Raw genomic sequence first — 24,561 nt, 5'->3', positions numbered from 1 at the left:
ATGGCCAGAGGAGGTAGGAAAAGGGGCTGAATTCTTTAAAGCCTTTTTCTCACCCCACCCAAATGGATGGATAGGACGGCCAAACCAAGCAAAAAGTACAAGAAAAAAAGAGCTCCTTTGACAAACTTTTATTTTGGAGTGTGAGATCGATCTTGTCCATTTCCTGGAAGAAATTCCCGTGGCTGTTATTGTTGTGCACACGCTAGATTTTGCACTCTCAATTTATTCTTATACATGGAAATATTTATGGTGTAATTTGCAGTCAAACATGCATGCAGGGATGAGGTCTTGAGCTCCTGGTGGAGGCAATTCTGGCATCTCTGCTCGTTAACGGGTAAGTTATCACATCTACCATGCTTCTCAGTTGAGCTTTAGGTCAGAATCCAGCAGCTGAATGCTTAGTACAGACATGTGGATTTCATTAAATAGGGTATGTATTTGTATCGTTTCAACTTCAGATTTATTGCAGGACCACCTTGTAATGAATCGAGTAGGTGACTGTGCCTGCTGTTTCTTTAAAAACAACCTCATTCACAGTTCATAAAATATTTGCCTAGTCTTTCCTAGTTGGTCTCAGGGTATAGAGATTTTGGGGTTGTGATCCACAAGGGAGTCATCAAGGCATGTGGGAATAAATGGGTGTCGTCAGTACTGAGCAAAAAAAAAAAGAAGCAGAAAATAATTGTGGTTAGCATAGGAAAGTTAGATCTTTTGGTCACTCGTCTTTTCTGGTCCAAAAGACTATTCCTTTATCACTGATTGGGCCCACACAGCAACACTTTGATGCATGCACTTCTGATAAAAAGAATGGAAAAGAAAAATGTATAGCATTAACATCAGAGCTCACAATTGCATCATCATACCAGACCAGTTCATGATAGCATGACTCAAAAAGGTCCCTTTCTGTGCTTGGGAATGATGAGAGTGCTTTGGCTCTCACCCTTGCCTGCCCACGTAGACAGACCAAGTCCTAATTCGCTAAAGCCACCTTTGGAAGAGTGTTCAGCAAGACAACCAGCCAACTCAAATGTGGTATATTATCTTTGTGGCTTGTTCTCAGCCTCCTTCCTTGGTTGAGATGAGTGTCAAAGTTAATAGCAAGTGTCAAGTGCAGAGTTCTTGAATAAAGAACTGAAAAGTTGCCTCACCAGAATCAAGTGCTCACTTTTCCACAAAGAAATGATACAAAAAAAATCTTCTCATTCACTTTTTCTTATGGCTGATAGAAACATCTTTATATTAGGAAAAGTTGGGAAAGGCAAAAAAGTTGCCATGTAGCCTGCTTGCTTTTTAATCATTAGTTTTCCTTTGAACTATGCCCTGGTAATTAAAAAAAACAAGAATTGTAAAGGGCAAACAGCCATGTTCTTTTCCTTTTTCTAGCGTTCATCCCACATTCATCAACACCATCATTATAATACAGCAGTTTTATTCAGAGGCCAATCCTTTATCTGGCTTCCTTTCCCCTTGTTGACAGGAGGAATATTTGATTGACTGACTGACTACAGGGACCTGTTTACACTTTCTAAAAGATCTACAGTGACCTTTGGTGTTTGTTTGAGAACAACTCCTCCTCAGGGTAGTAGGTATGAATCCCTGATGAGGGTGGAAGCCTGGAATAATCAGCAAGTCAATGCCATGACTGGTAAGTGACAAACCCAGCTTTAACCTCACTGTAAGTAGAAGAAGACAGGGCATGAATCTGGTCCTGTTTGAAAAGTTCAAACAAATGCCAAACATGTTGAGTGTGTGAAGGGGGTGCAAGTTGAGGACTGGCATCATATAGTTTATCTTCAAACTGGTTATATGGCTGTCGAGGTCTCAGAACTACTCCAAGTAGGCTTCGAGGAGAGGCACTTCCCATGTAGAAAATTAGACGATAGTACTAAGCATGAGATCTCACTTTCTTATCTGCAAGGAAGGGGGGGAGCGTCTGATAACTGCAATTTAATAGTATGCTTGGAGTGGTGGTGGAAAACCTCAAGGTTGAAGCCTTTTTCTGTTTGGAATGCAGAGAGGGTGATGAGGACAATATTTAAAATAAAAAACAAAAAAAAAGAAGGAGAAACATGGGGGGATCTGATGGAGTTAGTAGTGTCATAATGAAGATATTTAGAACATAAATAGGAAAAGTAACATAATTTAGGTGATGTAATGCATCAAAGTTGGCCAATCATAATGTTGAAAATTTAATTAATTGAATCCAAGTGTCGTCTGCAACATAATTGGTCAAAGTCATCATGAGTCAAAATTTTAAATTTAGGTCATTAATTAAATTTGATATGTCACCTGATTCTTTATATATATATATATATATATATATATATATATATATATATATATATATATATATATATATATATATATATATATATATAACAAAATCATTGCTCATTGCTAGATATTTATTTCGAGCCCTAATCACATGGAATACTTGTAACTCTTGCCGTAGAATAAACTAAACGAATTATTTATCTTTTTGGCAAATAACACGCATATGTCACATGGTTTCACGGGACACGCTGTTTGATCGGTCCCATAAACAACTTCGAGACAGTCGGCCGAAAGCTGACGAACGACTTCGGTTTCGAAAGAACAAGCGAAAGAGACTGTTGGTTCATTGTTTAAAATTACAGATGGAATGATATCGATAAAAAGATTATCGAAATGATATCAGGATAGAAACTTTTGTGTGTGTATATATATATATATTGTAAAGGAAATCATGTCCCATTTTAAAATTGAATGACATGGATCAAATACTCAAACGAAGGTTGTGTGTGGGGTAACAGGAGGTAGAGAAGATGGAGAAGACACGGCTTTGCCACCGTTCTCCGAGGTTGTGTATAGGGAGGGGAAGTTGAGGTAGAGAGAGAAGTTATGGCAGCAGCCCATTCCTGCGGCGGACAGCCATGACGAGGATGAGAATGGCATCTTTGGACGCTCTCGACGAGAGAGAGAGAATAAGAAAAGAAAACGGGAAGAATATGAAAATAAATTAACACAGAAAAGAAAAAGATATTAAAAATTAATATTTTATTAAAGTTATGATCCGACCAATTAACCGACCGGTCTGGCCCGATCAAAACTTGACGATATCAATGATTAGTCATCGCACTGATGACTAGGATCATGCCACGTCTGGCTCACGACCAACAAAATTAAATATTTAAAAGAGGAAAAAAACAACCAGTCCTCTAAACATCCACGTGATCTGATAGGTCAGCAAGGCAATAAAAATAATAATAAAGAGGAAAACGTGTACTGCCCAATTCACATACATTTAATGATGAAACCAGCAAATGTTGCCGTCAACAATTTACCACAGCCTAATAATAGATGAGATGTTACGGCGATCTGAGGTTCCTTTGATATCATCAAAATACTAGTAGGGTTGATCATCAGAGCGAACGATTGATATCACCTGATACAAAGAATATAACAGCAAAAAAGAATGGCTTGTGCAAGCAAAAAATTACCTCGGCTGCGCTCCCTAGAAGATCTGCTCTCTTCTAACGACAGAAAGTCGAGGAAATTATACGGGATATCACGCAAGCGTGATGCACAACGTGTGTGTGTATATATATATATATATATATATATATATATATATATATATATATATGTTAATTGTCATTATTTTTATGAACTTCTAAAAAATCATAAAACTATGGGAAGAGAGAGAGAGAGAGAGAGAGAGAGAGAGAGATCTCCAGCATCATTAAAAGAGCTATAAATTTAATTCATCTAGTATCAACAATCTGGCCCCTGTATGGCCCTCTTCTGATGATAAAGCTCTCCGGTGGTTGGCACTCTTCCAACCAAGCCACTTCTGAAGACCTTATTGCGCTAGGCAAAACACCTTCAATGAATTCAAATAAAATCATTTATTGGCATATTATGATACTGACAAGCAAAAAACAAAAAAGAGAGAGAGAGCATATTTTAGATATATGAGATTATACCGGAAAGATCTTTTTTTGAAGACAACTTGAAGTAGGAGCAGTCCCGTCCATCTTTTGACGAGTATGGGGGTGATAGAACATCAAAGAGAGCACAAGGAGTAATTGCTTTGAACGAATGAATGTTTCCGCCACTCGTTGGATGAAGGATCGTCGTCCCACAGGGGGCTGACATTTGAGCATCTCTAACAAGCCTTGCTGGTCGAGCTGCAAAGCATTATCATGATTAAGTCTATAAGGATGCAATTGTCATCTGAAATCGATGGCGCTACAATCCTACTTTTACAACAACGCAATCTCAGTCACCAATATCATAAAAATACCGAAAAAAAAAACTATTCATTATCTAGAGTCTATAGATTGATTGAATAAATAAATTATAAATGATTCTCACAATATTTGTCAAGTAGTCAACAACTTTGTTAAGGAATTTGTGATGATATAATAAACAACGATAATGGCCTCCAACAAAGACTCATAAAGGTACTAGTTCGAATTTTTTTAAAGAAAAAAGGTAAATCTAGAGATTCACCAATGTGGGTTTAGAAAGGATCAATATACGTAGTCTTATCTTTATATTTAAAGGGATTGTTCTATAATTCAATCCTAATCTTCCAAGTCATAAAGGAGTAATCTTACTTTATTCCAAGAAATTCTGAAAGTTTCTTAAAGTCTTCTCCACATAATTACTCTCAAGAAATTCTGAAAGTTTCTTAAAGTCTTCTCCACATAATTACTCTCAAGAAATTCTGAAAGTTTCTTAAAGACTTCTCCACATAATTACTCTCAAGGGATCTCCATATATCCAAAAACTCATTACAAAAGAGCAGCTAAAATTTGTACGTTATATGATCATCAGCACACAAGATATTTCCTACGCATCCTTTACGTTAGTCAAAAGGATTCCCACCTAAACTTCCTCCATCTTCTTCCCCCCACCTCTCGACAAAAAATAAGATGTGATTGAGGTTTCTAGGGTCCAATAATAATTCCATGACTGTTATTGATGGTCTCTGTTAATATCCCCTCACAAACTCCGTTGGCATGGTCAACCTAATCATGTGCACATCTATTATGGTACTAAAGAGATGTTCACACAATTATCCACATTATGATGGTGCAAATTGCTCTTTGCAGACAATATAGATCACAGGAGTAAATGATATCTGATATTCTTTTATCTTCTTAAAAAAATACTGTTTAATTACTTTGGTTGGAGATTCTTGGATATTTATAAAGTATCATGCGTAGGCGTCATTGTACTAGATGTCTCTTGTATAAACTTTATCAGAAATATGAATTAATATGACTTCCATTGAAGGTTGTTAAACTCATGATCATGGTCATAGGATTGCAAATCCAAATCAAGCGTGGCAAGTCGGACCAGTCATTGAATTGTAAACAGGCTAGAATCAGATTGACACACGTGTTGACACAGTAAGAACGACTTGGACTAGTTGACTTGAATTTACCGGGTCAACTCAGTTGGCTTTATATAAATGGGAAAAGAAAAGAACTCACTTTGAAGTGGCAGCAATTCTTGGCCGAGACAGAGTCCTAAACTACAATACTAAACCGCTATTGTCGAGAGGGTTTTGCCTTGCCGGCCATTCTTGGTGTATGATCCTTGCAGCATAGGAGCTAAGAAGCATGGACATGAGACACAGACAAGAGAACACACCATTTTTAAAAAAAATTAGGACACAAATACAACAAGGACACATGTATTTTTTAATATATATGTATATATAATATTCAATTAACATGAAGTTTATAGTACTTATAGTTAAATTTTATAAATTCAGCGATGTGAACAAATAAATATCATCATACAAGTTGAAACAATTAAAATCATCTAAACTTAAGTATCCAAAAGAAAGGTTCAGTACATCAAATAATATTTATATAATTGATATATGTTTCCTTGTGACAAACTCCAAATTGAATCATATGGCCCTCACATGAGGGCCACGCAATGTTGCATGGGAGTGTCTGTCACATGTGTCCGACACTTTTGGACACCAAAAGCACATGTCCGTACTTCTAAGCATAGGAGTGACAAGAATATAACCCTACGCTATTGATATCACTTAAGACGCGAAGGTGCTGCCTCGCCAACTATTCAGAATGATCACTACTTCCTCTTCACCCACAAGTATTGTTTCTCCTCTCCTTTCTTCTTCTCCCATCTCGATGATCACCACTTCCTTTTCGTGCACAAGTATTATTTCTCCTCCCCTCGCCGCCCCTCTCTTCTCATCTCCTCTCCTTTCTTCTCCTCCCATCTTTTCTCGTCTTGCCCTCTCCTACCATCTCTTCCCGTCTCATCTCCTTTCTTCTCCTCCCCTCTTCTCCCATCTCTTCTCCTCTCTTCCCCTCTCCTAGCGTCTCTTCCCCTTTCATCTCCTATTTTCTCCTCCCCTCTTCTTCTATCTTCTCCTCTCCTACCCTCTCTTCCTGTCTCCTCTTCTCCCTTCTCTTCTCCTCCTCTCTATTCTTCTTTCGTCCCTTCTTTCTCTCCTCTCCTCCCCCGACTTCTCTCATCTCTCCTCTCTACCCTCTCCTCTTTTTCTTTGATGAATAAAAATTAAGTACAGTTGTTTGCTAGATAAACATGTAACCTTGAACTATTTAACATTAAGTTCACTGTAGATTTGTCGTAGCCAATGTAAAGCCACCATAGCTAATTAAGTGCAAGTACATGCAATAAAATTATTATCCGTCAAAATAAAAGATTATGTATTAACTTAAATAAAAATAAATTATTAGCTTAAGAATATATGAGAATTACTAAATCTTAACAAAAATATTATTTGTAAATTTCTTTAAATATGTATCTTAAAATTATTTTTTATGACTTATAGGATCTTACGATCTGGTTCGATCCTATGATTCGAGTTTGCAACCCCTTTACTATCCTAGGTAGGAAAGCAGTTTTTGACAACCTTGCTTCCATCAAAATCACAAATTGACAAAACACTTATATACTTAATGAAGGTGGGAAGTCATGATTTGAAGGTCATCCCCAGCACTTCCACACCATAGGAAAGAATGTAACACAGAGAAATATGATTTTGAGCAATTTACTTCTCTAGCTTTATCTCCAATAAAGTTAACCTAATCTTTGACAATGACAGATAATCAACTATTTGTAACGTTAAATCGTTCCTGAGCTCCACATTGTTAATAAAGAAGCTAGAATCAAATGTCTTTCTTATTTCTAGTTAGTCAAGTACAAATGTTCTTTTATCTAATCCTTGACAACAGTGCAGCTCTATGATTCATCCATCAAATAACCATCAAGTGCCTAATGTGCTGATAAAGATCCAAAGTTCTGATGAAACTACACCTTCAGAATTATTCCTTTTCAATGTTTCACCAATAACTGCAAGAGAAGCTGCATGTTACAAGCATTGTAGTCTGATAATACATCTTATATATGACACCTTTTTGATGTGTCTCGTATCTCCTTGTCATAAATCTTAGGCTTATCATCTGTGGTTATCAAACTTGTCTACTATCATGTAATGCAATGTGCAACCAGTGGGGTGTTACCATCTCTGTTCAGTGTTGCTTGCAAATTTGATTGCAATATGGACTATAGAGTTTCATTCCTTATAGATGTTTGAAACATTGTCATGTTATTAAAGCTGATGATACATAAAGCCCAACATCACTTTATTATGATCGTTAAGTAACCTTAACCTGCATATGTAAATCCTGCTGCTTATCGAAAATTTTAGATTTTCTTGACTTCTTGCACCAAAAAACATAGGATACAAATAGATGTTTTGTGTGTGAATAAAAGGCAAACAATTACATCAATTGCAAAGCATCTCCCAATAAGATGAATCTACATTCGGTGAAATGAGCACTGTTAACCAATGGCATTGTAATTGACTTATTGAAATGCTAAATGAAGTATAGAGAAAAGGCTCACATACCTTTGGATGGATCAACGGGTTCTACTGTATCTACCCAGTCATATGATTTGACAAGCATTGTCCCATATAGAAGTTTGCTAAGAACAGTCATTCCTGGATGGTTATGAAGTGGAATAACAGATGAAGGTGGCATGCAAAATATCCCAATCTGCATCGTAATCAGAAAGCATCCAAGGCATAATCACTTAAGGTTTTTATTGTAATGTCATTCTTCAAAAGATAATCTTAACTTCACTTTGTTCAGGCCAATGAAACAAAAATACTTAGAACAAGATCAAATGTTGCAGCAAATTATGACAAAAACAACATTATATAAAACCTACTCCTGCAAAGAATCAAATGCTTACAGAAAAGCTTTCACACTCATGTATATGCAGATACTTGATAGGAGGCAGGTACTGATTATTTCCATTACGCCCTTTTCTTCCATTTGAACCATGTGTGGAAACATTCCACCCTCGTGCTATCCGAGCCTCATCTTCAAGTCCCACATCAGAAGGTTTGATATCATCTGAAAAAGGTGAAATTGCGAGCGTTGGGAGGGGACCTTAAACTGAAGACGGAAGTTTCTTGTATTTAAATAAGCTACAAAATGGAGCAGCTTTAAACAAATGCCCATACAAATGAACAAAGTTGGTCATACTAAACTAAACTAACCTAACAAACAAACAAAAGCATATACAAAAGCAAGCATGTCTCTAAGATCCATGAGCTCCATGAGCACCGAATACCAAAATTCTTCCAATTACTGTTACAAGGACAAACAAGAATATGACAGAACAATTACTTGATTCAAGTACAGTATTTATTCACGATTGACAATTCCAAGGCCTTCAAAGGAGACTAAAGGAGACTATACTTATGAACTTACTATTTTCCTGTCATTAACATATTGTGTAAGGCTAGGCTTTGATGAACATATTCCATAATCCTAAATTTTGGATATAACAAGAGATCTAAGGCCATAAAAAATTGGAGGTGATGAAAGCAAGCAGTATCATGCTACATTCAATACCTCTGTTTACTGTGGAAAGCATAGCTGTTTGATCTACAGCTAGCCTGTACACTGAAATTGTGTGTTAAACTAATGCAATATAAGTTTCACATCATTTTTTTGTAAAGAATGAAACTAATATACGGTAATCGCGGACATATGCATAAACATGAGACTTGAACATGAGTGATAAAAACACACCTAAACAACACATCTCAGAAAGGAATGACATTATATAACACTGAAAAGGCAATTAATATGTTTAATAAATACACACTTTCTACAAAAGGTTATAATTTATATATCAAGATGTTTCATAAAATTAAATGATATTGTTGCAGTACATACTATTAGAAACAACTAGACAATTACAGTAAATAGTAATTACAGTTCTGTATAACAAATGCAAACAAAGATGTAAGTAAAAAAAAGTTAGTGAGCTCACCTAAAACAGAACGAACATGTTCAAGGGCTTCAGCAGATAGAGGTCCATTATCAGAGAATGATATTTTACAGACATCATATAACCTTCTGATTGCAGGCATACTGCAAGAAGGGTTAAGTAACCAAAAGACCGACCAACCAATTCTTCAACTGGTAAAAACTATCAATCAATGATTTGAAATCACCTTGTTCAAGATGTACAAAACTTCATAGCCCTGTTCATCAATATAAAAGGAATTAAAAAAAGTTTCAGTTCATCAGAAGATAAAATACGGTGTCTAGATTGCTTATATTGGGCAAGCAATTTACTTCACTGATCTCTGTCAAAAAAAAAAAAAAAAGGAATCTGCAGATATAAAAAACTAATCCGCAGTCCCTGCAACTGCAGAAACCTTATGCATTGAGCCTTTCTTTGTAAGTTGCAAATAAATAATAGAGATGAACAACAACCCATGGAAAAAAAAGCCAGCCAGTCAAAGAATTGATTCTAACTGCTATGAGATTAGTTGTCCACAGTGGACATTGACAACTTTAGCACACTTTGTTGCTTTACCTATAATTCAGTGCCTCTTCTAAAGACCACAAAAATGAAATTAAAAGGATCATGAATCCTAATTACCTATCGTCGGTTGTCGGCCTCTATAGCTGCTCCTACATAACATTATTTAATGGAAAAAAGAAAAATGATATCCTGATATTATTAAAGTGTTTTGTTAATATCCTAACACCATACTTTATCATACCCGCCAAAGATGCTAACTGAAAAGAATTCATTGGGCATGGGTCTGCAGTAGAATCCCTCACAAAACGTATCACAAACTTCCACCTAGAAGTTATTAACTTTTAAATGATTTGACGGGTTGTGCTTCTATACCACAGAGGTCATAGGCTCGAACGGCAGAAGCTGCGACAATGCATGAAGGGGTATGGCTGCATATTATGTAAATCCTCTCAGATCTGCAGAAAGAAAGATCCTCATGCATAGGCTGTTATTGATCATTAAATGAATAATTCATTAGTCACTAAACATGGTAGTGTGCCCTAACATTTAGCTGCTGTTGATGAATAGGAGTAAATGTCCCGAAGAAGAAGAAAATAGAGAATATTTGGGATAAATGAATGGGCTGGACATTCCGGGCAAGGAGTGCCAAAGTCTTGAGCTGTTACCTTTCCCTCTTCAGTTACAAATCCAAAAGGCAAATATCCATGTTGTATCGTCCATGTAATCTAAAGCTAAAGTTCTTGCAGCATCAAGTAAAGATAAAAAAAACTACATTTATGTCCATGCAATCAACCGTTGCTCTTGGAAAATCACCCAAAAAAAAAGCACAATCTAATTAATCCTTTCATGAAGACAACTATTTCTCTCATTTTAACTCAAATGCACTTCTGTATCTCATCACAGAAACAAAGATGGAATGGGATATGATTTCACTTTTAAACAAAAATAATTCAGTATCTACAATTGTCAGGCCAATTCTCGAGACCATGCTTTTATCTAAGGCAATCGATCGGTGTCATTCATTTGTAAGAGAAGAAAAAAGGCCCTTCATTTATAAGAGCAGAAAAACGACTTGGATATCGAGACCGAAGGAGAAAGCTAGAGAAGGTGCAATAAACACCAACGCAAACAGCGCAAAACACACACAAACGGTGACCGCACAACATCACCAAAATAATCCTCCCCTTTCCAACCCCAAACGACCACCGAATCCCACGATGCCAGAAACCCTACCTATCATCGACAAACCTCGAGAATTCCACAGAACACAAGAACAAATATCACCAGGCAAACCAAAACAAATCAAGGCGTTAATTCCAATCCACCAGCAGCCAAAAAGGAACCCGATCGAGCAGTCCGATCGTCAAGAAGCGAGAAGAGGCCATCGGACGCCACACAGATTCGAACTCCAATCCCTAACAGTGAGCAGTTCACGATTCTTACCTACATGCCAGGGTTTAACCACGGCGCGGCACTTCATGTCCGGGAAGAGATCGAGAGAGAGAGAGAGCGTCGAAATCACTCAGGTGCGTCGCGTGGTTGGATCGAGTTCATAAAGATATAAATAAATAAATAAAACAAAAAAAATAAGTAATATTAACGGTAGTCTCGGTTCGGGGTGGCGAACAGAATTCCGATTCCTCGGTTACTCGGTGCGACGTAACCTGTCCCGACCAGGCTTACCTTTCATTTTCCCGCTCGATCCGGTACCCGTCTCGACTACCTGCTACCATGGGCCCACCGGGAAGCTCCGACCGAATCGTAAGACGGGTATCACAATGAGTAACTAAGCGAAAGTAATCGGGCGACGAGCTCCAGCCTCCAGGGTCAATCTGGTGGTGCTCCACGAGATCGCGCGACACGTCATTCCTGACGTCATCTAAGGATCGGCTACCTTCACTCCACCAGGAGCACCGGCCCCTGGCCGCGACCGGTCGACACGTGTGGGGTTCTTTCAGAGAGGCTATCGTGTTTCCTGGCCTGGCCTGGCCTGGCCTGGCTTTCGCTGTCCCGGCCCAAGTGAGGCTCTGCTGGCCGGTTCGAGGTTAAATTAACCGACATAGACATATAAATATGCATATATGCCGGTTAGAGAAGGCATATATGCATATTTATATAAGAGAAGCTTACATTGATTCTATGATTATTGCATCATAACTTACCAGTACATGAATTTTAGCATCTCAAAGTCTAAGCTAAGTGAATCAGACTATTAACAACTGTAATATTCCCAATTGAATCGGAGACATGCTTGTTAATACAAGACGTGAGATGCTATAATAAAAATTATATTTACATCATCCAATACATACTTTTAGACTTTAACAAGCACAAAGTAACACGACATGTCTAAAGCAACGTTCCTTCCCCATACACACATGAGGGTGGAGTTGTTTACTCTTTAACATAATTGGCAAGAGATGTTTCACACTTGATCTTTGACTCCAAAAGGACACCACCTGCTCCATATATATAGCCAATCGAGAACCCTTCAAAGCATCAGATTTAACCCACAAGGCCTGCAGCAAGCCATCTTGTTTGGCTCTTTTCAAAGCTTCCAACATTGCACTGCCACTCTATTTGCCTTGAGAAGATTGCTATAAAATATCCGTTTTTTTCATCTTTGGTGATTTATCCTATCCCTGCACTCAAAAGAATCTGGATGAAAATAACCTCATAATTTAAGGATATATTCAAAAGAACACAGATTAGTAGTATCAAAAGTCCTACAATTCTCATGTTGAGTTTAGTCAGTATATATCATCACAGTCATTTTACATCATAAAAGAAGAAGAGTAGGATCAACAATGAGAATTATGAAATATGCTATCATTATTATTGAGCCATAGAAATCAGAGAAAAATACCGATTTGACTCCTTAATTATTTTTTTTTTTGTATTTTCCTTGTGTAAATCTTGTCCCTCAAATAACTAATAGCCATGGGGCTAATGAGAGATGATAATACACTTAATTGCTGAGCTGATTAGTTGTCAATAATTATAAATAAAGATGCATTCAAAGAAGATGTGAGAGGTAGAGTCTCAAAAAAGTTTATAAACAAAGATAGGTGTTGGATTGAGAGTGTAAGTTTCTATTAAAAAATATAGAGATCAGCCATCTATTGTTCCAAATTAATTTTGTAAAAATAATTTAAGAACCCTAAACCATCCTATCACCTTGAATTCAGACCAATCTTCCTCGATGAAGATTGTTTTTCATATAAGAGTAAGTAAAATATAAATCCAACTACAACAATGATAAGTCAATATTTTATTATTATTGATGATGAAAGCTTGTGAGGAATTATCTTCTTTCGATGAGTCCGCATAATTTTATCTTTTCAAAGTAAGTCCTTAAAAACCTTAAAAAGTAAATAAAATATAAAATAAATATTAGAAGTTTATAAACTATTGATTCTCTTACTCTTTTACTAGTGTGAAACTAAATGTCATTAGCAATGCCCCCAATATCATTAATGCCCCCAATAGGAGAATTGATGGCTCATGACCTATCTGATAATGCTTTTATAATAAGTCAATATTTTATTATCATTGGTGTAAATACAAAAGCTTACAAATAATTATTCCCTTTTGATAAGTTAAATAAAAAATGAGAGTAATAAGTTAATATTTTGTCATCGTTGACACGAGCACGTAGGCTTATGAGAAATTATCTTTTTTATATGAGCCCATACGATCTTGCCTTTTCGGGGTGAGCCCCAAAAAACATCTCTAAGAGAGAGTGTGTCACGCCCTCTAAAACTTCAGGAGGTGTGAACCTAACTCAAAATTGATAATATTATAATTCAATAAACAATTCAGGATCTAATCACACATTTGAGGCCATTAAGAAAACACTCAAGTCAAAATTCACTTATATAATCTACAATTCATAAAACTTATAATCATACCATCGTATCACTTAATGATGCATAAAATCTAAAGCCAACTTAACTAAACTATAACCATATCATAAATCCAAAAGCGTGGCAATCTATACAATCACAGAACCAACATATACCATAAGTTTATATTATTACACATCTTAAACTTAACATTCCCAAAATCCCGACATGAGAGGTACTTTCCAAATATTTACAAGATACATCGATATAGATTTGTCATTGATATTTCATTACACACAAAAGGAACATATACAACATCAACCTATCAGGTACGAAATATTTGCCCCAAAATCTTCTAGCTTTCCACTGTATCAACCCAATTTACACATTTAAACGAACGATAAGCTATCCTGAAAATTTTATATAGTAATGGGGTGAGCATATAAAGCTCAGCAAGTGACTAACATATCCATAGTAAAGAGGACAGTTTTCAAACAAATAAGGTATCAAAAATACAAAGCAGAGATACAAGATGAAAACAGAGGCATGTTTTGTTTGAATGTAGAATAAAACATGAATAGAAGCTCAAATGTCACATGACGTTGCATTCATTTAATTCTTATTCAAAGCATGCATAGAAACACTGGCAAAGCCTTGGATATCATATCAAACACATAGAAGGTGAAGTGAGATCATAACATAATATGGTTCATCCATTTCTAAATGACCACTAAACATAAGTCTCCTACGTTTGGGAGCTCCATCTACCCACGTTTGAATGAAGTCATAGGGGGTCGGTAGAGCATCGCAGGCTCTAAGCATGACTCCCTTTACCATTTCTAGCAAAGGTTTGTAACCGTTATTATTAAATATCTTATTTAATAATAATATAACCATTCTCATTAAGATTCATAATTCATTATTATGAATTTCTTCATTTATTATGGTTTAAATGATTTCAGTTTTTTATTCATTATACATAAAATCGTTATTATTAAATTATTTTTTTAATATCATTAAAATTCTTAATTATGGTCCAAACGTTATAAATTTGAATTAATTCTTGAACATTATGAGTTGGTGATAATAAATGTTCTTGATGGGAGAACATCTATATAAACGAGGATTTTGGTCCCTGGGCTCAACATCTCTTTGAATCAAAAAGGATTTCCTACACCATCTAAAGCGAGAGTTCTGAGCTGAGAAGTGCTAAAGTTCAAGAAGAAACCTCTACAGAAATTCTTGACAACAATGGTTGGTGGTACGCTATTTTATTTCCACATCAGTTTTTATTATGTTTTTATTATATTGATTTAGAAATACATTTTGGTATCAAAGATTTTTTATATTTAGTATCAGAGCTTATTGACCTCTGCCTTGATATGAAAGAGTTTCATTTTTATACCATGAAAATGTTTTGATTTTGGTTTCTTCTTGGAAACTTCTTGATATATTTTGTTGAAAATCATGAGGAAATATCATTTTCAACATTTTTAGTCGGTAAAATGCTCATATTAAGTATGCATATTTAGTTATATAAAATTATGCTTATGAGTCAATTTTTTTATGTTTAAAATGTCTAGTGATCCATATAATCTTAATTAATTAAGAATTAGTCACAGTATCCTTAATTAATTAAAATTATATATAAAGTTAAAATAAGGATCACATAAGTAATTAGATATCATATTGTGATTGATTATATTTTATATAATAATTATTATCCCATAGGATCTTTTATTATATTTAATATAATTAATCAAGATAAAATATCAAATTATTTTCATAATTTACCCATAAGGATTATGAATTAGAATATAATTTGATAGTTTTACCATAAAGACCATTTGAATCTATTTGAATTAAAAATTTAGCCCACAAGCAATTTTTATGTCATGAGATTCATATTTTTTGGCATATTTCACATTAGTAAAACATGTAATTTAGACTATTAAACTTCAAATTTTGACATAAGCATGTTTGATTTTATGTAGTTTCTCAGACCGTTAATTTCTCTAATATTCGATGTGATATTCCCGAACTTAGTGGTGATAACTATAAGATAGGGAAGGAGAGGGTTCTCCTCAATTTAGGGTGGATGGATATTGATTATGCTATTAGGAAAGATGAACCACCTATATTCACTAATACCAGCACTCCAACTGAGATCACGTTATATGAGCGATGGGAGCGATCCAATCAGCTCAGCGTGATATTTATCAAAACTAAGATAACTGTTGGCATACGTGGTTCTGTTGACCAGCACGAAAATATCCGAGACTTACTAAAAGCTATCGATGAATAATTCGTCACTTCGGATAAGGCACTAGCAAGTACCCTAATAATGAAATTCTCATCCTTTAGACTCACCAACATAAATGGTGTGCGTGAACACATAATGCAAATGCGAGATATTGCGACTCAATTTAAGAAACTCGAGGTTAATATGTCAGAATCCTTCCTCGTGCACTATATTCTGAACACCCTTCTACCTCAATATGGCCATTTTAAAATTTCATACAATACACATAAGGACAAATGGTCAATCAATGAATTAATGGCTATAAGTGTTCAAGAAGAAAAGAGGCTAGTGATGGAACTAGGTGAGAGTACATTGGTGGTAACCACTCGCGGGAAGAATAAAACTGACAAAAATCAAGCCAATCAAAATGCTCATCAGTAGGGAAAAGGCAAAATACCACCCCAAGCTGATATCAAGAAAGAAGCAAAGTGTTTCTTTTATAAATGAAAGGGACACATGAAGAAGGAATGTACAAAATTTCAACAATAGCTTGAAAAGAAAGGTAAACTAACCTCGTTTGTGTGTTATGAATCTAATATGATCAATATTAACATTAACACGTAGTGGATTGACTTTGGATCAACAATCCATATTGCAAACTCTTTGCAGGGTATGCAAAACCTAAGGAAGCCAGTGGGATGTGAGAAAAGCATCTTATCAGGAAATAAGATGGGCTCACATGTGGAGGCAATTGGAACATACATTTTAACTTTAAGTAGTGGTTTTGTTTTCAAATTGGAAAGGACCTTTTATATACCAAGTTTCTCACGAAACTTAATTTTAAACTCATACCATTTGGGTATTCCTTTAATTTTAAACTCATATATTTTAACTTTAAGTACTGGTTCTGTTTCCAAACTCATACCATTTGGGTATTCTTTTAATTTTAAAGATACATCATTTCATTTATTATATAATTCTGATTATATTGGGAATGATATTTTGTTTGATGGCCTTTACCATATTTTATTACAAAATGATAATACTCAAAGTTCAATGCATATTCACGCTGGCATTAAGAGGTGTAATATTAATGAGGACTCCTCTATATTATGACATCAGAGATTAGGACATATCTCCATAGAGAGAATTAAGAGATTAGTTAAAGATAGGATACTTAGTACTCTTGATTTTACTAATTTTAAGACTTGTGTAGACTGTATCAAGGGAAAGCAGACTAATAAGTCCAAAAAAGGTACTAATAGAAGTTCAGACTTATTAGAGATAATTCATACTGATATATGTTATCCAAACATGGACATACATGGTCAGAAATACTTCATCTCCTTTATAGATGATTACTCACGATATATATATATATATTTGCTTCATAACGAAAATGAAGCATTGGATGACTTCAAAGTTTTTAAGGCTGAAGTTGAGAACCAATGTGGTAAGCAAATTGAAATTGTGAGATCAAATAGGGGTGAAGAATATTATGGTAAATATACTGAAAATGGACAAGCACCTGGTCCTTTTGCTAAGTTTCTTCAAGAACATGGGATTGTTGCCCAATACACTATGCCTGGTTCTCCAAACCAGAATGGTGTTGCAGAAAGAAGAAACCGAGCATTATTAGACATGGTGCGGAGTATGCTTAGCAACTCCAATCTTCCTAAGTTCTTGTGGACTGAAGCACTAAAGACGGCTGTGTATATATTAAACCGAATTTCAAATAAAGCTGTCCAAAAGGCACCATTTGAATTATGGAAAGGTTGGAAACCGAGTTTGTGACATATGCCATTTGGGGATATCCATATGAAGTCAGGATATATTATCCACAAGAGAAGAAACTGGACTCGAGGACTATTAGTGGGTATTTTATTGCATATGCCGAAAAGTCCAAAGGTTACAGGTTCTATTGTCTATCTCACACAACTAGGATTGTTGAATCAAGAAACATTAAATATCTTGAGGATGATGTGATTAGTGGGAGCGATCATTTCAGGAACATAGTTTTCGCACATGATCATATAGAATCTCAACCTTCTACATCAAATAATAGATTAGTTATAGTTCATAGCACTCCTCAAGTACAAACTAGTGCTGAACAACGAATCATTGAAATTTCATAAGTTGTTGATAGTATTCTAATATATCAAGCAGTTCAAAAATTACAATAAGCTCCTGAACGACTAGTTGAACCACAAGTTCCTCAGGGAACCATTGGCACAACATTAAGAAGATATATTAGAAATAAAATATCAGCAATTCCTAGTTATTATGTTGTATATCTATAAGAATCTGATTATAATATTGGAGCCAAAAATGATCCTGAAATAATTTCACAAGCCTTGAGTTGTAAAGAGTCAAATTTATGGCATGATACTATGAAAGAAGAGATGAATTCCATGATGAGCAATGGAGTTTGGGATCTTATAGAGTTGCCTAATGAAGCAAAGGCTATTAGTTGCAAATTGGTCTTTAAAACTAAGAAAGATTCATTAGGCAATATTGAGAGATACAAGGCAAGATTTGTTGTAAAGGGATTTACTCAAAAGGAGGGAATCGATTATACGGAGACGTTTTCTCTTGTATATAAGAAAGATTCTCTACGTATTATTTTGGCATTAATTGCTCATTTTGACTTTGAGTTACAATAAATGGATCTGAAAACGGTATTTTTTAATGGAGATCTAGAGGAAGAGGTTTATATGAAACAACCTGAAGGTTTCTCCTCTAGCGTTGGTGAACACTTGGTTTGTAAGCTTAGGAAGTTTATATACGGTTTAAAATAAGCCTCTCGCCAATGATTTTTTAAATTCTATGAAGTGATTTCTTCATTTGGATTTGTTGAAAATCCCATGGATCAATGCATATACCAAAAGGTTAGTGGGAGTAAAATATGTTTCCTTATTTTATACGTAGATGATATTTTGCTTGCAACCAACGATAAGGGTTTGCTGTATGAGGTGAAACAATTTCTTTCTAAAAATTTTGACATGAAGGATATGAGTGAAGCATCTTATGTCATTGGTATTAAGATCCATAGAGATAGACCTCGAGGCATTTTAGGTCTATCACAAGAAACCTATATCGATAAACTTTTAGAAAGATTTCGGATGAAGGATTGTTCACCAAGTGTTGCTCCCATTGTGAAAGGTGATATATTCAATTTGAACCAATGCCCAAAGAACAACTTTGAAAGGGAATCAATGAAAAACATCCCATATGCTTCTGCCATAGGAAGTCTTATGTATGCTCAGGTTTGTACTAGACCTGATATTGCATTTATTGTGGGATGCTAGGTCGATATTAGAGTAATTCAAGTATGAACCATTGGAGAGATGCAAAGAAAATAATGAGGTATCTACAAGGAGCCAAAGATTATATGCTTATGTATAGACATACAAACAATCTGGATGTGATTGGTTACTCAGATTTAGACTTTGTCAGTTATGTTGATTCTCATAAATCAATATCATGATATATTTTTATGATGGCTGGTGGAGCTATTTCTTGGAGAAGCATTAAGCAGACCTTGACTGCTACTTCTACAATGGAAGCTGAGTTTGTCTCCTATTTTGAGGCTACTTCATATGGTGTATGGCTTAAGAGTTTCATTTTTGGGCTTAGAATAATGGATTCTATTTCTAGGCCATTAAGAATTTTCTGTGATAATTCAGTTGTTGTCTTTATGGCTAAAAACAATAAAAGTCGAATTCGAAGTAAACATATCGACATTAAGTATTTAGCCATAAGAGAACGTGTAAAAGAAAAGAAAATGGTCATTGAGCATATTAGCACTGAATTGATGATTGCTAATCCTTTGACTAAAGGCATGCCATATCTGAAATTCAAGGATCATGTAGAGAAAATAGGACTTGGTTCCACTTTGTAATGATATTGAAACTCTTATATATTGTGATATTTTCTCATTTATGTGCATATTATTTTGAGAAAATATATTGTTACTAGACCAAGAATAAATATAAGGTTTATTAATTAAGTAATATTATCATATTAAGATTAAGAAACTAAATACATCATGATACATGAATGATAATACTCGCTCTTAGAGGACTTATCACTATGATTCATGTATTTATTTCTTAAGAAATTTATTTGAGAAAGATTAATTCAAATTATTAAGCTAAACGTATGGACCATTTGGGAGAATATAATCGTTATTATTAAATATCTTATTTAATAATAATAAAATCGTTCTCATTAAGATTCATAATTCATTATCATGAATTTCTTCATTTATTATGGTTTAAATGATTTTAATTTTTTATTCATTATACATGAAACTGTTATTATTAAATTAAATATTTAATATCATTAAAATTCTTAATTATGGTCCAAACATTATAAATTTGAATTAATTCTAGAACGTTATGAGTTGGTGATAATAAATGTTCTTGATTGGAAAACATCTATATAAACGAGGATTTTGGTCCTTGGGCTCAACATCTCTTTGAAGCAAAAAGGATTTCCTACACTATCTAAAGTGAGAGTTCTGAGCCGAGAAGTGCCAAAGTTCAAGAAGAAACCTCTGCAGGAATTCTTGACAACAGGTACGCTATTTCGTTTCCGCATAAGTTTTTATTATGTTTCTATTATATTGATCTAGAAATATATTTTGGTATCAATGATTTCTTATAAGGTTTATATTTATCCCAAAAACATCAAAGTACAAAAGGATAGTGAATAATAAAATTGGGACATATCGGAAACACATGCGGAAATAATGAAATGCATGTGCCTATACAAAACATTATGATACAAACTTGAACTTTCAATAATAAATACAGGTATACAAATATTTAAAGGATAAAAGGATATAAGAATTCAAGGCAATAATATAAAGCTCAATTAACTAAAGATTTTTACTTAAATCAATTTCCAAAAAGAAGAAACAAGAGGAGGCAAAATCGACCAAAACTCGATTCTGGTAGAATTTAAGAGGCAGATTGCATAAATTATTTAGATAACTAATTATACTTCAATTTATACAAAATAGGTATCATTCGAAAGATGTATTAATCTATTTTTAGATAAATTAAGTTTTGCTAGAATTGGAGTTTACAATAGGGATTTACAAATAATTTTGTAATGAAAGGTCTGAAAACATCAGCTCTGTTTTACTAAATCCATAAGGTCGATAAAAATAGATATTTTTAGTTTGCATTTGTATTCCAAAAATTTTAAATCACATAAGCACAGAAAGATGTTTGAGTCTAGTTTTCAATAAATTATATTTTGAATAAATCTGACTTCCCAACAGAAAGTTATAAGAAGTTAAGCAACAAAAGGTTAGAAATTGTAATCCCTATTTTGCAGAATCTATAGGGTTAAATGAAACAGAAGTCTTAGTAGGTATTTAAACTCCAAATCATTTAATCTTAGTATCAAAATAAATATTTTTAAGTCTACTTTCAAATAGATTAGGCTTTACATAAATAGAGTTAAGTGCTAAAATTTAGGTATGAAACAGTGTATAGAGGTCAGATTACCGAAAAATTATAGATTCATGACTTGTATCAAAACGAAAGAAAGGTTTGGTGCTAAGCTGAAATCTTTCGAATTATGAAAAATTAAAATTAAAATAAAGATTAGAATTTTTATAAGATGGGGTTAGAACACTTGCCTTAGAATATTTTGATTTCCAAATGTGGGGAGTTGATACAAAACCTCAAGTAAAGTAAAGCTTCCTCTTCTTCTTCTTCTTCTTCTTCTTCTTCTTCTTCTTCTTCTTCTTCTTCTTCTTCTTCTTCTTCCCTTCTCTTCTCAAACTAATGTTAGTTGCATAAACTTAAGTTTTCTTTCTTTAATCTCTCATCTAATTACTCTAATTACTTGGGTTTGGCTAATACAAGGGTTATAAGGTGTCATCCATGCATGAAAGGGGCTAGGTGAGCAAATATAAGTGGCACCAGCCTTAGGTTAGCTAGTGACACATGTCCATCATTTTTTTTCTTTAACTTAAATTTGAATCTTTCATAAATCATATCAAAATTTTAATATTCACTCTTAGGTCCCTAGCCATAAACTTTTAATATAATATCATTTAATATAAAAAAATATTAAATAATCCTCATATTTACAAATATGCATTTACTAAATTTTTAAAAATGAGGGATGTTATATAGAGTCTCGTAAAAGTTTATAAACAAGACAAGTATTCGATTTGTTGAATCTCAGATTTTGATGATGAAATCAATTGGTGAATTGTTTGACCTAATTTATGTGTTGAGATAAAAGTGTAGGATTAACTGCAATAGCAGTAAGGCATAAAGCTGATAATAAGCCAAAGTCGAAGATTCGGACGATATACCGAAAGTGTGTCAGGAGCTCGCCGAGAGTTCATTGGAAGTTCGCCAGATGCTCGTCGGAAGATCGTCGAGAGCTCGTCGGAAGATCGCTGAGAGTTCGTTGGAAGATCACCGAGAGTTCGTCGGGAGTTCGCCGAAAGTTTTGCCGAGAAGTTCGCTGAAAGAAAAATCAATATACTGGACTAATTGCTGGCCTTAATCGTAGTTAGAATATTAATTGAGTTAGGATCGGGAGGTAATCCCACTAACTCAGTCAAGGGCCAATTGGGCCCTTAACAGGGCTGAATTGGGCTGGATTGAATAGCCCATTCGGCACTTGAAATTATGGTCGACGGTGGCACTGACCCAATCTCCCAAGTGTTCTAGGCGGTGGAACCGCCCAGACTGGGTGGTACCACAGCCTAGAACACCTGGGAGATCGGGTCTGCCAGGCAGTGGTACCGCCGACAGTTAATGCTGCTAACGGTGGTACCGCCCTTGTCAAGCGATCGTACTGCCTAGACTGGGTGGTGGTTGTCACGCCCCTCCCAAATATAATTCTCATTCAGGAGGTGTGAATCTAACTCAAGATTGATAATATTATAATTCAACAAACAATCCAGGATCCAATCACACATTTGAGGTCACTAAGAAAAACATTCAAGTCATTCATCTCTACAATCCACAATTCACAAAACCTGTGCAGTTTATAATCATACATCATGTCACTATAAGATTCTTAAAATCCAAAAGTAACTTAACTAAAACATAACTATATTATAAATCCATAAGCTCGGTAATTAATGCAATCACAAAACCAACATGTACTACATGTTTATATCAGTACACAGTTTAGACTTAACATTTCCAAAATTCTAACATAAGAGGTACTTTTCAAATATTTACAATATACATCAATCTAGATTTGTCATTGATATTTCATTACTCCCAAAAAGAACTTATACAACATCAACCTATCAAGTACAAAATATTTGCCCTAAAATCTTCTAGTCTTCCATTGCCTCAACCCAATTTACACATTTTAGTGAGCGATAAGCTATCCTGAAAAATTTATATAGCAACGGGGTGAGCATATAAAGCTCAGCAAATGACTAACATATCCATAGCAAAGAGGACAGTTTTCAAACAAATGAGGTATCAAAATACAAAGCAGAGATACAGGATGAAATAGTAGCATGTTTTGTTTGAATGCAGAATTTCAATATCATATCGTTCGAAGCACGTTTTATTCATACAATCGAGGAAAGGTAATTGGAGCATATCATTGGCATAAGGAGCATATCGATGACATATGGTAGTTTTCAAGGTATAACAAAGACTTATAACATTTCATAAATATATCAAAGAACAAAACATGAATAGAAGCTCAAATGTCACATGACGATGCAAACATATCAATCTTATCCAAAGCATGTACAGAAACACATAACCAAAGCTCTGGATATCATATCAAACATACAGAAGGTGTAGTGGGATCTCAGTCAGAATGTGATTCATCCATTTCTGAATGACCACCTGACAAAAGTCTCCCACGTCTGGGAGCTCCATCCACCCACGTCTAGGTGAAGTCAAAGGGGGCCGGCAGAGCATCGCAGGCTCTAAGCACATACCCACATAGCGGGCAACAAGCGCATATCCCACATAGCGGGATCCCACATAGCGGGCAACAAGCGCATATCCTTTACCATTTCTGGCAAGGGTCCAGACAATCCCACACACCAGAGTACAAGAGGGCAGTTTTAACAATAAGCAGCATATATCGGAAGCACACGCGGAACAACAAAGCGTACATGTGCCTTTACGAGTCAATCCGAAGTAAGCAATAATCTTTCACAAGTATATTCAGATTTGAAAGGAAGCAAAAGCAAGAGCATACAAGGATTTCAAGAAATCGCATATAGCTCAATTGAAATAAGAAAGTTAGGTGAATACAATGGCCAACGAAATGAAACTGGAAGAGGCACATTTCAAAAGCAAATGCGGAACAATGGGATGCATGTGCCGAATTACGATGCAAACATGAACTTTAGATGATAGCTGCAGATATACAAATAAATAAAGGACTAAAGTATATAGGAATTTAAGATAATAATGTAAAGCTTAACTGAAGTAAGAGTTTTTGCCAAAATCGATTTCCAAAGGAAAGTAACAAGGAAAGCCGAAATCGACCAAAGCTCGATTTTGGTAGAATTTGATAGGAACATTGTATAAACTATTTGGATAACCAATTATGCTCCAATTTATACAAAATAGGTGTCATTAGAAAGCTTTGTCAATCTAGTTTTATGAA

The 24,561-nt window shown here is 34.9% G+C and overlaps 1 protein-coding gene across 2 annotated transcripts; it reads right to left on the bottom strand.

The window, feature by feature from the left end:
- Positions 1 to 3,718: 3,718 nt before the first annotated feature.
- LOC135607686 (plant cysteine oxidase 4-like) lies at positions 3,719 to 11,418 on the bottom strand. Of its 2 annotated transcripts, none has more exons than XM_065099684.1 (7): positions 11,290 to 11,418; positions 9,530 to 9,559; positions 9,346 to 9,446; positions 8,254 to 8,417; positions 7,907 to 8,054; positions 3,966 to 4,169; positions 3,719 to 3,862 (listed from the first exon to the last, which is right to left on the bottom strand). In XM_065099684.1, exons 3-7 carry the CDS (start codon positions 9,443 to 9,445, stop codon positions 3,744 to 3,746), a joined length of 735 nt encoding a protein of 244 aa, XP_064955756.1. In that variant the 5' UTR covers position 9,446; positions 9,530 to 9,559; positions 11,290 to 11,418; the 3' UTR covers positions 3,719 to 3,743. The 2 variants fall into 2 exon arrangements, with proteins under 2 accessions (XP_064955756.1, XP_064955757.1); XM_065099685.1 differs by lacking the exon at positions 11,290 to 11,418 and adding an exon at positions 11,080 to 11,273.
- Positions 11,419 to 24,561: the final 13,143 nt, after the last annotated feature.

Source organism: Musa acuminata, chromosome BXJ2-3, assembly GCF_036884655.1.
Source record: "Musa acuminata AAA Group cultivar baxijiao chromosome BXJ2-3, Cavendish_Baxijiao_AAA, whole genome shotgun sequence".
In the NCBI taxonomy this organism is placed as follows: Eukaryota; Viridiplantae; Streptophyta; class Magnoliopsida; order Zingiberales; family Musaceae; genus Musa; species Musa acuminata.
Note: the sequence above shows the minus strand (reverse complement) of the source record. Positions and strands in the feature narration are given on the sequence as shown.

What these genes read in the sequence shown, in the direction of transcription:
- LOC135607686 (XM_065099684.1), bottom strand. Translation starts at nt 9,445, where the DNA reads ATGCCTGCAATCAGAAGGTTATATGATGTCTGTAAAATATCATTCTCT. An exon ending in ACATGTTCGTTCTGTTTTAG is followed by an intron (nt 8,418 to 9,345) that starts GTGAGCTCACTA and finishes CACCTTTTTCAG; the next exon opens with ATGATATCAAACCTTCTGAT. An exon ending in ACCCGTTGATCCATCCAAAG is followed by an intron (nt 4,170 to 7,906) that starts GTATGTGAGCCT and finishes AATGCTTTGCAG; the next exon opens with CTCGACCAGCAAGGCTTGTT.